The 13,007-nt window shown below is 50.9% G+C and overlaps 1 protein-coding gene across 1 annotated transcript in view; it reads left to right on the top strand.

Annotated features, from left to right (window-relative positions):
- Window positions 1-7,467: 7,467 nt before the first annotated feature.
- The window catches only part of PREX1 (phosphatidylinositol-3,4,5-trisphosphate dependent Rac exchange factor 1), a gene marked incomplete at both ends in the record, with an annotated part of 192,336 nt that continues 186,796 nt past the window's right edge, over window positions 7,468-13,007 (top strand). The window contains one exon of the mRNA XM_079720103.1: window positions 7,468-7,680. Coding sequence (XP_079576229.1) covers window positions 7,468-7,680 — 213 coding nt within the window. The remainder of the gene's footprint in view (window positions 7,681-13,007) is intronic.

The following is a 13,007-nucleotide window of genomic DNA, read 5'->3' as shown; positions in this document are numbered from 1 at the left end:
TTGAACTCTGTCTTTCTTACCCCCAGCACTTCAGCAAACCTATAGGTTCTTGCTTTTTTTTTTTTTTGGTAAGCCCTCTTTTTTTTTTTTTTAATTAAAAAAATTTTTTTTGGCTGCGTGAGGTCTTTGCGGCTGCGTGCGGGCTTTCTCTAGTTGCAGTGAGCAGGGACTACTCTTCGCTGTGGTGCACCGGCCTCTCACCGCGTTGGCCTTTCCCGTCGCGGAGCACGGGCTGTAGGCGCGCAGGCTTCAGTAGTTGTGGCACGAGGGCTCAGCAGTTGTGGCCCACGGCCTCCAAGCCCTTGCACTTGCTGTTCCCTCTGCCTGGAACACACGCAGCGCCTACTCCCTCACCTCTTTCTTCCAGTTCCTTGCTAAAATGTCACCTTCTTAGTGAGGACTTCTCTCTCCCTCCCCCCTCCCCCTGGGATGCTCTTGCCCAGCACTCCCTGTCATTTTTCCCGCTTTGTTTTTCTCCATAGTCCTCACCACGATCTGGCAGACTTTGTGTTCGACGTATTAGGGTCTTAATTGGCCATCTCTTTTGCCACAAGAGTGTCAGCTCCAGGAGGGCGAGGACTCCGACCTGTTTTGTTTGCTATTCTCAGTACCTAGAGCAGTGTCAGGCACTTACAGTGAGCTTTCTCCCAACCTGGAGTCCAAACACGAGTACTGAGATATTCATTCATTCATTTGTTCAATTAATATTTAGGTGTGCCTGGCATTCTTCTATGATGAGGGAAACAAGATTCTCAGAGTCCTCTGGCAACACCAGAGTGGTGGCTTGGCATGGATTTAGGGTCAGACACACCTGGGTGACAAAGCTCTGGCCAATCGGGTGAGAGTGATGTGTGAAACTTCCGGCTTGGGGGTGTTTAAAGAACCAGGCATTCCCTTCTCTCCTCCCTTTCTCTTTCTGCTGGTTAGAATGTGGTGCCAGAGCAGCCATCTTGGAGCATACAGTGGATACCACGTGTTAAGGAAGTTGGAAAGAACCTGGGCCCTGAAACCTTGAGGCCTCCATACTCGCCTTGGGTTGTTTATGCCTGGACTATAACACGAGAGAGAAACAAGGTATGCTTTAAAAAATTCATTACTATTTGGGTCTTGTCACAATGTCTATCTTTATCCTAACTAATATAGCCACCTTGATCAGGTTCCTTTCTGAGCCTCAGTTTTCTCATCTGTAAAAAAGGGACAATAATAACTACCACAAAGGGCAGTTGTGAAAATTTGATGTCACTTCTTAGTAGTGCCTGGTACATAGTGAGTGCTCAAAAAATGGTAACAGTTGGTATTAGAACTTTCTCCCTTTCAACAAAGGCTCCAAGAATGGAATTTGCCCAGGAAATTTGGAAGGCAGGCTGCAGTATAAATGGCATTGGAGAGGGTGTGGCTGCTTGTGTTTCTGCTGGCTAAAGAGGAAACCATAAGTTTTCAGTAAAAGTTACTACTGGGATTGCCAGGTGTCTGGAATTGGACTGGGCAGCCCTATTCTTGAGCTTTCAGTCCAGGAAAGAACCTGAAAAAAAAAATAACCCAGACATATAAATGTGTGTCCAGTATGTCTGCTAAAACCATCTGGCATCCCTCACTGCAGAATTTCAAGATACACCATCCAGGTCAATTTCCAGGCTTGACTAAGTTGTAGAATTTACCCTTTATGCACCAATCTCTTCCTGAACCTTTTTCTTAACTTTTACCCCCAGTCCAGGCTTCATGTTACAAATCTTAGACCTTTGCTTCATTGGGAAAGCAATATGGTGGAGAGCAGTCCTCTCTGGGACATCTGCATTTTAAGAGAGAAGTAGGAAGTGGGCAATGCTTATTTCAAAGGATTGGGTGACCATAATCATCCAAACGGGGATCTTATTAATAATAGTTATCCTGGGACAACAGGTACAAACTGGGACTGTCCCATGCAAACTGGGGTGTTTGGTCATCCTATGAACAGAAGATTCAGGTCATCCTAGTGGGGAGAAATCTAGGGGAAGGGAAGCATGTCAATTAGGATGCTTTTGGTTTCAAATACAGGAAACTTAACTGGCTTAAACAATAAGGAAATTTTATTATCTTATAATACAAGAAATGCAGAGGTAGGATGGCTCTACAGTTGGTTAAGTTAGGAGCACACTGGCATCAAAGATCTAGGTTCTTTCCATCTGTCATTTTTGCCATCTTCAGCTGGTCAGCAATGTCCTCCCTCATGGTGTCAAGATGGCTGCCACACCTCCAAACATCATGGCCTCACCCAATTATAATAGCTAACACTCAGTTGAATATCAGGCAGCATCCTAAGCACTTTGGAGCTATTAAGTATTTTAATCCGCACAATAACCCTGTGAGATAGGAACTCTTATTTGCTCCATTTTACAGATAGATACATCAAAGCCGGAAGAGATTAAGTCACTTGCACAAAGCAACACAATGGGAAATGGTGGGGCTGGGATTTGAATCCAGGCAGCTGGTCTCTAGAGCTACAACAATGTCCAAAGGCTGGAAAAAAAGAAGGTACCATGTCAGTGGCCAAGCCAGGATTGGAACCAAGGGTCCTAAGCATTTCCTTCTCTCTTTCCTCTGGGCTATATTGCCAGTGCTTTCTGGTGGGAATATGATTTGGCAAAGCTCTGGAGCCCTGACTTAATCTGATATCTATTATGTTCAAATCAGACCTTGAACCAGAGCCTTCTGGAGGTATCTGCTTCTAAGAGCAAGGCTTTCTTTGGAGAAGTTTTGACTTGGGGAGTTGTGGGTGGCTCCACCAAGAGTAGCAGGAAGAGAATTGTATTTTGGTCTGAAGAAATGAACCCTGGCCTGCATGTCCAGCCTTGTGTCGGGTTGTCCAGCTGTTCTGTCCAATACCAAGGGTGGAGACGCCTCTCTCCTCTTCTCAGAAAGCTGCTCTTGGTGCTTGGAACGGGGAAAAGACTCTCTGGGCAGCTGGCCTGGCTTACTGAGAACTTATTTGCATTTGAGAAATGATTGGCTGTCCTGGGCAGTCCGATAACTCAGTTCTCACCTGGCTCGTTCAACTTGGGATGGAAAAAGCCACCCCTTGTTTTCCCTTGCTTTATCTTAATTCTTACTATCATTTTAAAAAGCAGAGCTTGGGAAGGGGGCGCCTTCAAATCCCGAGCCTGCAGAATCTGAGAGAGTCTCATCAGAGAATAAGGAACTATCTGTCTAATGATTTCAAACAGCATTAACTTCTTCCTCACAACTGTGAAACTTATGCAACAGAAACGAAATGGTATTTCCCGCTATTTGCAAAGTACGTGGTAACAGAAACTCTAAAATTGTCCCTGTAGAAGAGAATTTCCCTATCATTACCATTGCTTTTTTTTTTTTCTTGCTGAACTGAGAGCCTTTTTTTTTTTTTCCTCCTTTTTCTCTGTTCTTTTGGTGAATGTTTCCCAGCTATAGCCTATTTTAGGCCCTGCCCTGGAGATAGACAGGGATCTAAGGGCTCCCCACTGAAGATCCTGGAGGGTGGGGATGGAAGTGATGAGGAGGAAGGGAGAAGAGGTCAGGCTGACACCGGGATAGATAAAGGAAATCTCCCTGAGCTTTTGATTCCTTAGTCATATTTGGTTCAGTGAGTTGCTCTGTGCCAGGATTAGCTGGGAGGCCGCCAGCCCTGGACCAAGGGAGTCCCCATTGATCACACCAGCGCTGAGGTCTCTATCTGAGTAATGAGACCTGGGTAGGCAGTGACCTGAGGCAGAGGCCTGGAGGTGCCACCAAACAACTCTGGAGAAGCTGAAAGGATCTCGTTTATTTGTTTGCTTGTTCATCTTATTTTATTTTTTAATAAATTTATTTATTTAATTTATTTTTGGCTGCGCTGGGTCTTGTTGCTGCGTGCAGGCTTCCTCTAGTTGCAGTGAGTGGGGGCTACTCTTCGTTGCGGTGCGCGGGCTTCTCATTGCGGTGGCTTCTCTTGTTGTGGAGCATGGACTCTAAGCGCGTGGGCTTCAGCAGTTGTGGCATGCGGGCTCAGTAGTTGTAGCTTGCGTGCTCTAGAGCGCAGACTCAGTAGTTGTGGTGCACGGGCTTAGTTGCTCTGTGGCATGTGGGATCTTCCCGGACCAGGGCATGAACCCGTGTCCCCTGCATTGTTGATTTGGTTATTGTTTTTCTCCTCCTGCTCTGGATTGGAAGCATCAGGAGGGCAGGAACGTTACCTGATATGGTCACTGCTGTATCCCAGCCTGGCACATAGTAGGCCTTCAATAAACACTCATTGAATGAATGACAGAAGGAACTTGCTGTCTTTAATTCATCACTGTCTGCTCCCCCTGCTGGAATGATGTCAGCTCCAGGAGGGCCTGAACGGTGTTAGTCTTGTTCACTTCTGCAGTCCCAGAACCTCACCCCATGCCTGGCACATAGTAGGTGCTTGTGGTAGACGCTTCTCTCTTAACAACAGAAGCCCAAGTTGTTCAGGCAGCCATGTCCCAGGAGATGGAGCAGGACTATTCTAAGTTGATGGTGACAACACTGCTCTTGGTCAGGGAGTATTTAAAGGTGGCCACGTGACCCAGTCTGCCTGTGAAGTGTAAGGGAGAATCTGCTTGCTGCAGGCTTTGGGGAAAGTTTTCTCCCTCTGATAAGAGAGAGGCACAGAAGAGCGCCCCCTTTACCCTCTTCTTTCCTGCTTTGGAGTTGTGTTAGCAGGTGATGTGGCCAGTGCAGCAGCCATCTTGTCTCTGAGGTCCCAAACTTTGGGAGAAAAGCCACCATGATGAGGATAGCAGGGTCGCAGGTGCCTTGATCCTTGATGATGTCACCAAGCGCTCAACCAGCCTGAGGAGCCAGCCTCCTCTGGACCTCTTGTTAAATAAATGACGTCCTGTGGTTTAACCCATCAGTAGCCCGTTTTTCTCCTCCTTGCAGCCAAATGCATCCCAATGGATTCAGCACTCAGTCCACAAGTTGACTGATACTGACTGATACTGACTGACTGATACTGATACTTTGTATCAGTGGTTCTCAACTGGGGGTGATTCTGTCCCTCTGGGGATGTTTGGCAATGTCGAGACACTTTTGGTTGTCACATCTGGGGAGGGAGTGCTACTGGTATCTAGTGGGTACAGTATGACTCTAAGTGTCCTACAGTGCACAGGATGGTCCCTCACAACTAAGAATTATCTGGCCCCAAATGTCAATATTCTGAGGTTGAGAAACACTGCTTTACATACATTTTTCTCTTACAAAGATTCCCATTTTACAGAACAGGCAACAGGCTCAGAGAGGTGAAGTGTTTTGTTTTTTTTGTGTGTGTGTTGGTACGCGGGCCTTTCACTGTTGTGGCCTCTCCCGTTGCGGAGCACAGGCTCCAGACACGCAGGCTCAGCGGCCATGGCTCATGGGCCCAGCCGCTCCGTGGCATGTGGGATCTTCCCGGACTGGGGCACGAACCCGTGTCCCCTGCATCGGCAGGCAGACTCTCAACCACTGCGTCACCAGGAAAGCCCAGGTGAAGTGTTTTGACCAAGGTCACCCCAGCCAGTTAGATGTGGAACTGGGAAACAAATGCAAGCCAGTTTCATTCCACAGCCAGGATGCTCCCACTATGCTCTCCCCTTGTGGTGGATAGGATTAATTTAAGGACAAGGCAAGTGAGGGTCAGAGAGTTGCTGTGACCAGTTGAAGGTCACAGAGCAGAGTTACTCCAGAGCCCTCTTTCCGAGAACCTCGGGAGCCAATCACCTTTTGGACACAATTGATTCCACTACCCAAACCTGGCAGGCTCATCTACCTCACACCCTTGACTACCTGTCCAGGGGAACTTCAGTCACCCAAGGCCCAGATCAAATGTCATCTTGTCCAAGATCACAAAGAAACAGAGCTCTGAGAGGGCAGAAGACACCCCACTCTCTCCTTGTGTCCTTATGCACTTGCAATATTTACCCAGAGGCCATTGGGGGAATAATCCTGGGTGTTCGGAACAGCCTAAAGGATGATTACAGTCTACAGGGGGACATTACATGAATCAGCCAATCCACTGCAGAGACACAATCTCTGGCCCTTGAACAGGGGCAGGTTAGGAACTGTGTGGACAGTATGGAGAGTGGGGCTGGGCTAAGAGGGCTGTTGATACATGCAATATTAATTAATAATAAACATCTATAGAGAAATTTCTAGGTGCTGGGCACTGTTCCAAGTACCCCTATGGATTAACACATAACCCTGTAGGACCCCATTAGCTAGGTACCATGATTATTCCCCCTGTAATGATAACACTGAGGCTCTTGAGGTAAGGATACCAGGGCAAGGTCACCCAAGGAAACTAGCAAGCACGGGAGCTGGGATTTTAACCTGAACAGGCCCCAGAGGGATCTTCCCTTCACACCTTCTAGTGCGGCAGGTGAAGACATTTGTCTAGCAGTTTGCTGATTATCAAGGTCACACAGAGCAGCCTAGACTAGAAGCCGGGTTTCCAAAGGCCTTATGAGGGCTGGGGGTGTATGGAAGGAGGCACGCGCAGAGCAGCTGCCACTTGATTAGTGACTGGAGAGCAAAGAATAATTTCCTCTGGGAAAGGTTGGAAAGGGCAGGCTCATCTCATGGGGGGCGTAGAAGTTATAAAGAAAAAGAGAAGAAGGAAAGAAAAAGGAAGGGGAAAGAGAAAAGAGAGGGTAAGAGAGAGAACGAGAGAGCCGTGCGTCTTCCTTCCCAAGGTCGTGGCAGCGCCCGAGGGCACCCAAAGGCCTGGGTGTCCCAAAGGCAGGGGCTGGGGTCACCGCTTTCTTCCTGGGGCCGGCGGGGGCGCGCGTGGTGGGGAGGGCTTGCTCCTGCGCGGCTCCGCTGCCAGCTTTTCCAACAGGGTGTTGACTCAGCCCGAGCAGCGGCTGCCGGCGACCGGACCTGCGTGTTTGTGCTGCGCGCGGTGGGTGTCGCGTGTGTCAGGGTGGGAGTGGCGTAGCCCGCGGCGGACGGGGGCGCGCCACGCGTCCGGGCACGGAGTTGGTGCGTTGGCCGTGGAGGCCGCACTGCTTCGGACTCTCGGGTCTCCGCGGGGCCCCTCGCGGAAGACTCTCGCCCAAGAGCCCCGGGCGCCCAGCTCAGGCCGGGCCGAGCTTCCGACGTAGCAGCCCAGCGCCGCGACGCGTCTCCAAGGGGCCCACTGAGCGCGCGGAGCGCCTCTGCGGCCCGAGCGCGGCGTGGCACTTGGCAGACGCTCCCTTGGCGGCGGGGAAGGCGGCGGCCTGGCCAGCCGTCTGGGAGCCCCGAGGGCCGGCCCCCTCCCGCCCCTTGTCCAGCCTCCGCGCGCTGCCTCCGCCCCCGGCCCGGGCCGCCCGCCCCCAGTCCCGCCTGCTCGCCCGCCGCGCCATGCGCCGGGCCCGCCGCTGAGCCCGGCCCGCCGGCGCGCCCCGTCCGGGATGGGGTGCCTGGACGCCTGAGTCGCCGCTCGGCGCGACCTCCGCGCGGGGGAAGGAGCCGGTGCCGCGCGGCCGCGCTAGGATGGAGGTGCCCGGCGGCAGCGGTCCCAGCGGCGACGGGGCTGGGGACGGTGCCCACCTGGACCCCCGGGCACCCGGCGCCGCTGCGCCCATCTCCGGCCAGTGCGCGGCCGCCCGGGAATCGGAGCGCCAGCTGCGCCTCCGCCTCTGCGTCCTCAACGAGATCTTGGGTACCGAGAGGGACTACGTGGGCACCTTGCGCTTCTTGCAGTCGGTGAGTGTAGCCCGAGGAGCGCGGGTCCAGCCTCCGCTCCGGCCGCCAGCCCCGCTGCGGAGCGCAGGGGCCTCCGGCGCGGGGTGGTCCCCACAACCTGTGGCCATGGCCCCCGGGCGGCGCGAGAATCGCCTCAGACGTGGGGAGGGCGGCCTCCTCCAGAGCTGGGCTGTCGCCTCCCTGGCCGGCCCCGACCCGGGGTCTCCCTCACTCCGTTTCTCCCCACGGCACGCTGCCCTTTTGTCTTTTTCTTTCCCCCTCTCCGCCTTTCAAATAGTTTTAAAATTAGTTACATCCGTGAGGCAGGGTCTCTGGGAGCCAGGCGCCGGGAGCTTGGGCTTGCGGTTTTTTCCCCCGGGGATTTCTTCGCCACCTAGTGCATCACAGACTACTCATCTAGGACGGACCCTAGAAATCCCAGAGTCCCTAAGCGCCCAGGAGAATAGGATAAAACCCAAAGCCCGGAGTAGGGACAGAGGTCGACAAAACCCCGGGGTAGGACCCCTCTTTCGACGCACACGCTTTTGCTGGAGCTTGGGGACAGTGGGTTTCGAACTCACGACTCCAAGGTTCAGTCCCATCCTCCCCATCCCCAACTCCAAGTTGCAAAACCACAGCGTCAGATTCTGTAAAATAACTGAGCGCTTATTATATGCCAGGCGCTTACGTTTGTCATGAGAAGGTTGAACCTTCACAAGTGGCCCGTGAAGTAGGGACGAATATTTCCCTCATTTTTTAGATGGGAGAGTTTAGCTCCAGAGAGGTTGAGTAACTTGCCCAGAATCAAACAACTGGTTCATTGGGGATACCGGATTTTGAACCAGGGCAGTCCGAGCCAGTGCTCCAAACCCCTATTCTCGGCTGCATTTCTTTTTTTGTTTCTTCTTCTTTTTTTTTTTCTCTGTGAGAGGGAGGAAGGGGCCACTTCCCTACTCTCCTAGGAAGTGAGAAAAGTGGCTAGGGGGTGGGAGTGGGGTGAGCCTTGCTGGAAATGAGGAGACTCCGAGGGCTTTAATCTCCAAGCCTCCTGCTGGGACCTCATTTACTCCCTTCTCTGCTCTAGGAAGTCTTTTAATCCTGGTTCAGGAAGGGCTGGTTGGGGGGTGGTGGTGGCGGGGGCGGTTGGTGTTTCCTTCAGAAACCCCAGAGCCAGGCTTTACAGCTCTCAGTCTCCGGGGGAAAGAGGGAGACTCTGGCATCCTCTGGGGTCCCCCGTGGCTTGGGGGTGCAGCTGAGGCTGTGTGAGGTCCGAGTTTTAACTCAAGGAGTACAGAGCCCTTCTCTCTGTGAAAAGAGGTGTGTGTGTTGCGGGGTGGATGGGCGGGGAGGAGAGTTGTGCAGAGGCATTGAAAACCATTTGGCTAAAGGACCCTTCTAGAAAGGCCTGTGAGAATGAGGCAGGGTTGGCCTTTCTTTCCCATCCCTCCCTCTCTCACAGTTAAAAAAAGAAAAGAAAAGAAAAGAAAAGAATCTGCTCAGTTTGAAGCTGGCAGTTTCTGAATTAAAGATGTAGACAGCCCTGGTATCTCTGAGCAACGTCAGATTCTAGGGAACTCCTCACTTCTCCTTCTAGCCACTCCCTGCTTCTCAGTCTGGAAGGGAAAGAGGAAAGACGAGCCGATTTTTATATTAATAGGAAAGAAAATATACGTCTTCCTCCCACGTCCTTGCTCTGGATGGTGTGATGCCTTTCAGAACAGATAGAGATGGCATTTGGGTTAACTGTGGTTGTAAATTGTTCACGTGTAGGGTCTGAGGAAGCTGGAATGATGGAAATTGATTGGAATCAGCCATCCTTATTATTAAAGAAACAGGAAAAAAAAGATTTCTCTACTTCCATATTATCTCCTTGACACTTTGAATTTGCTGAGCTCATCAGTTTTTTTGTTTGTTTGTTTGTTTTGTATTGACCTGTCAGTTTTGAGATGAGCTGGTTCCGACTTGGACGTCTTGGATCAGTCGTGCACATGTCCTGGCCTCAGTTTCCCCACTTGTCAAATGAGGGAAGGGGAATCCAGGCTTTCTTTCTGCCTTGTCCTTTTGGGTGTCCCCAAGCTGGTGCCAGAAACAGACTGGTTGTGTAACCCGACTAGCGGTACCTCGTTTGTGAGCTGTAGGAGACCTCTTCTCTCTTTTTTGGCTCCATCAGAAACGGTCCCTAAACAACCCAAGATCTTTCAGTTTTGAAAACCCAGGGCTTAGAGCTTCACGAACTGCTAATTACCAAGGCTTTCCATGGCAGCGAGGCTGGCAGCTTGCAGGTTTGATTCTCTCCTGTCTTCCCACTCTCTCCTCCCAGCCTTTATACTTACTAAGGGCTTGTTCCCGCTCGGAAGAATGCTGGGTAATCCCTCCCTGCTTTTAATTCCATGTGGCAGAGGCAGGTCTGGAAGGGTTGCCTTGGCCTCCTTGTGTCCCTTGTTTTAAGGTCCTGTCGCCAGTAGAAATGAAGCCTTTGGGGTAGACTGAGCATTGTGCAAAATGCAGAAAAGCCAGTTCTAAGTTCCTGCTCTCGAGGAGGGCCAGGTTCTAGTCAAGGGTGGCAAAATGGGTGTTTACAGAAATCCAGGTATGAGGCTGGCCTCGAGCCAGACTGCTTGGGGTCGGGTCCTTGGGCTGTGTGACCTTAGGCAAGTGGCTTGACCTTTCTGAACCTCACTTTCCTCATCTGTGAAGTGGAGAATGATAATAGATCTTATAGGGTTTTTTTTTTTTTTTGCGGTATGTGGGCCTCTCACTGCTGTGGCCTCTCCCGTCGCGGAGCACAGGCTCTGGACGTGCAGGCCCAGCGGCCACGGCCCACGGGCCCAGCTGCTCCACGGCACGCAGGATCCTCCCGGACTGGGGCACGAATCTGCGTCCCCTGCATCGGCAGGCGGACTCTCAACCACTGCGCCACCAGGGAAGCCCCCTTATAGGGTTTTTAAGAGGATAAGTGAGTTATATAAATATATATAAAGCACTTAGAACAGTGTCTAGCAGGTAGTAAGGCATTTCTAAATATTAGTTATTATCATTAATTGTTATATGATAATTAAATATTACAGATGATTAAGATGATAGGATTCTAGCATCTAGCAAGCAGGAGTAGTCAGGGAGGGCTGCCTGGAGGAAGTGAGATGTGAGTCAGCACTGAAAGGAGGACAGGAACTCTGAGTGAATTTCCTTTTGACCATCTACACTCCGGAACCAGTGGTTTTGTTTGGTTCCAGGCCTGGGGCTCTCTGGTTCTGCTAGAATCTCCCCATCATTGCCCACCTCCTTCAGGAACTGGACTGCACCTCCTCCCCTATCTCCGATGGGGACTGATGACTTTGGTGCTGTATTTTGTGTGTTTATTGAAGAGTCATGGAAAGGCAAGGACAGCCCTCTTGTATGGATGCTGGATCTCTCTTGGGGGACCCCATAGAGATTGTGGGAGAAAATGCCCCGGGTTTTGGCTGAACCTTGGATCTCAACATCTAGAAGCCCCGGCTGTGTTGGGTGCACCATGTGTACTCTTGGGCAGTGTTAACAATGCTAATAACAATGACAGTCATTACTGTGTAGGAACTGACACTGATTCATCGTTTACCCTTCTATCGATTCATTTGATCTTTCCAACACCCCTATGAAGGAAGTGCTGTCCTTATCCCCATTGGCAGATGAGGAAACTGAGGCATAGATAGTTTAAGTGAGCTGCCCTGGGTCATGTAGACAGCTGCCAACCCCAGAACTCATGTCCCTAGCCACTTCGCAGGCTACCTCTTGCTTATAATGGGCTTGACACCTGCCTTATTAGGGTGGCAAAACTGGGATTCGAACCCAGGTCTCTGTGACCCTTACCCTCTGCCTGTGCTTCCTCTGGTTACTTCCCCTCTGTGACTCCTGTTCTCTCTTCCGCACAACGGGCAGAACTTAGAAGAATGGAAACGTCAGGCTGCTGGGTTCCTCCTTTGCACTCTGTGTCTGTTCATGGCGTGAGGGTTGAATGTGGGGCTCTGGAGCCAGGCTGCTGGTGTTCAAATCCTGGCTTTACTCCACACCGCCTGTAGGTGGCCCTGGGCAGGTCACCAGCCTATTCTGTGCCTCAGTTTCCCCATCTGTACAATGGGCATAGTACAGCACCTGCTGCATCATAGGGGTGTTGTTGAATTCTCAGTGAGCCTGAGGTTAACGCTCTTAGCACTGTACCAGGCACAAGTAGGTGCCCAGAATGCTCTGGTGGCTTTTTGGGGGATGTGCAGCAATGGGGGGCAGTTGAGATTGTCTCTTTGGGGCTCAAAGTCTTCCCCCTTAAAGAGAGGCCGGGTGAGCCTTGAACCCACTTGCCTCTTGGTTGGATTGGTTTGGGGTCTCTGCCTGCAAGGGGAGTGGGGGTTCTGACGCCAGGGGTAGATGCCAGTGGGTCCCCTGATGGGTGTGCCATCCAGCCTGGGCTGATGAGCTGAGGGACTCCTGTGTGGGGAGTGGGTGGTCAGCAGCCCCCCCGAAGGGCTCCCCTTGGCTGAGGACAGAGACCTGTCACTCTCAGGCACCCAGAGGGTCTGCCTGAGCTGGCTGGGCCAGGGTCCCTGAGGATCAGGGGGTGTGGGCAGAAAGCTCCCAGAATATTTTCTGTGGTTCTGCTTTTGGGGTTAGGAGACGAAAGCTTTTCTTTTCATTGGAGCTCTGCTTGCCAAAACAAGAAACTGTGTGGTTTTGTGTTGTCACTATTTTTTTTTTTTTTTTAAGATTTTGTAGTGCTAGTCTGACACTAGGGAGCAGTGCTGGGGAGTGGGGCCGGGGGGGGGTACGTTTTAAATTCCATGGTCACTGAAGCAGAATGACCTAACCAGTGATGTGGGGGGTTTTCACAAGCTTGTGTTGTGCAAAGTAGGATGCTAAGAAGTTCCGCCTTGGGAAAAACACTAACCATAATATGATGTACGTTGTATGTATAACATTACAGGAGTTTGGAGAAAAAGATGGAAAGACGTGTATCTTGTGAAGAAAGGCAAGCAGAAAGATGAAAAAGGAACAAATGTTCTAAGAAAGGCTGTTTGTAATGCCCTTTCCACGTAAAATTATGCATATGTATGAGAATATATTTTTTACAAATCGCCGATGGAAGTAATTGTATTTTCAGCATGATTATTAGATGAATGCAAAGCGATAGTAATAATAATTTTGCTAACATTTATGTAGTGCTAGATGTTTGTAAGCCCCGTATAAAGCATTCTCTGTGTATCAGCTCAAAAGTTCCAGGTATTATTGTGCTTACCATTTTACAAATGAAACAGAGGCACAGAGAGGCCAAGTCAGTTTCCCAAGGTCACACAGCCTGACCCAGCTGGGATTCAAACCCA

Source organism: Hyperoodon ampullatus (genome assembly GCF_949752795.1).
Source record: "Hyperoodon ampullatus genome assembly, chromosome: 14".
Classification (NCBI taxonomy): domain Eukaryota; kingdom Metazoa; phylum Chordata; class Mammalia; order Artiodactyla; family Ziphiidae; genus Hyperoodon; species Hyperoodon ampullatus.
Note: the sequence above shows the minus strand (reverse complement) of the source record. Positions and strands in the feature narration are given on the sequence as shown.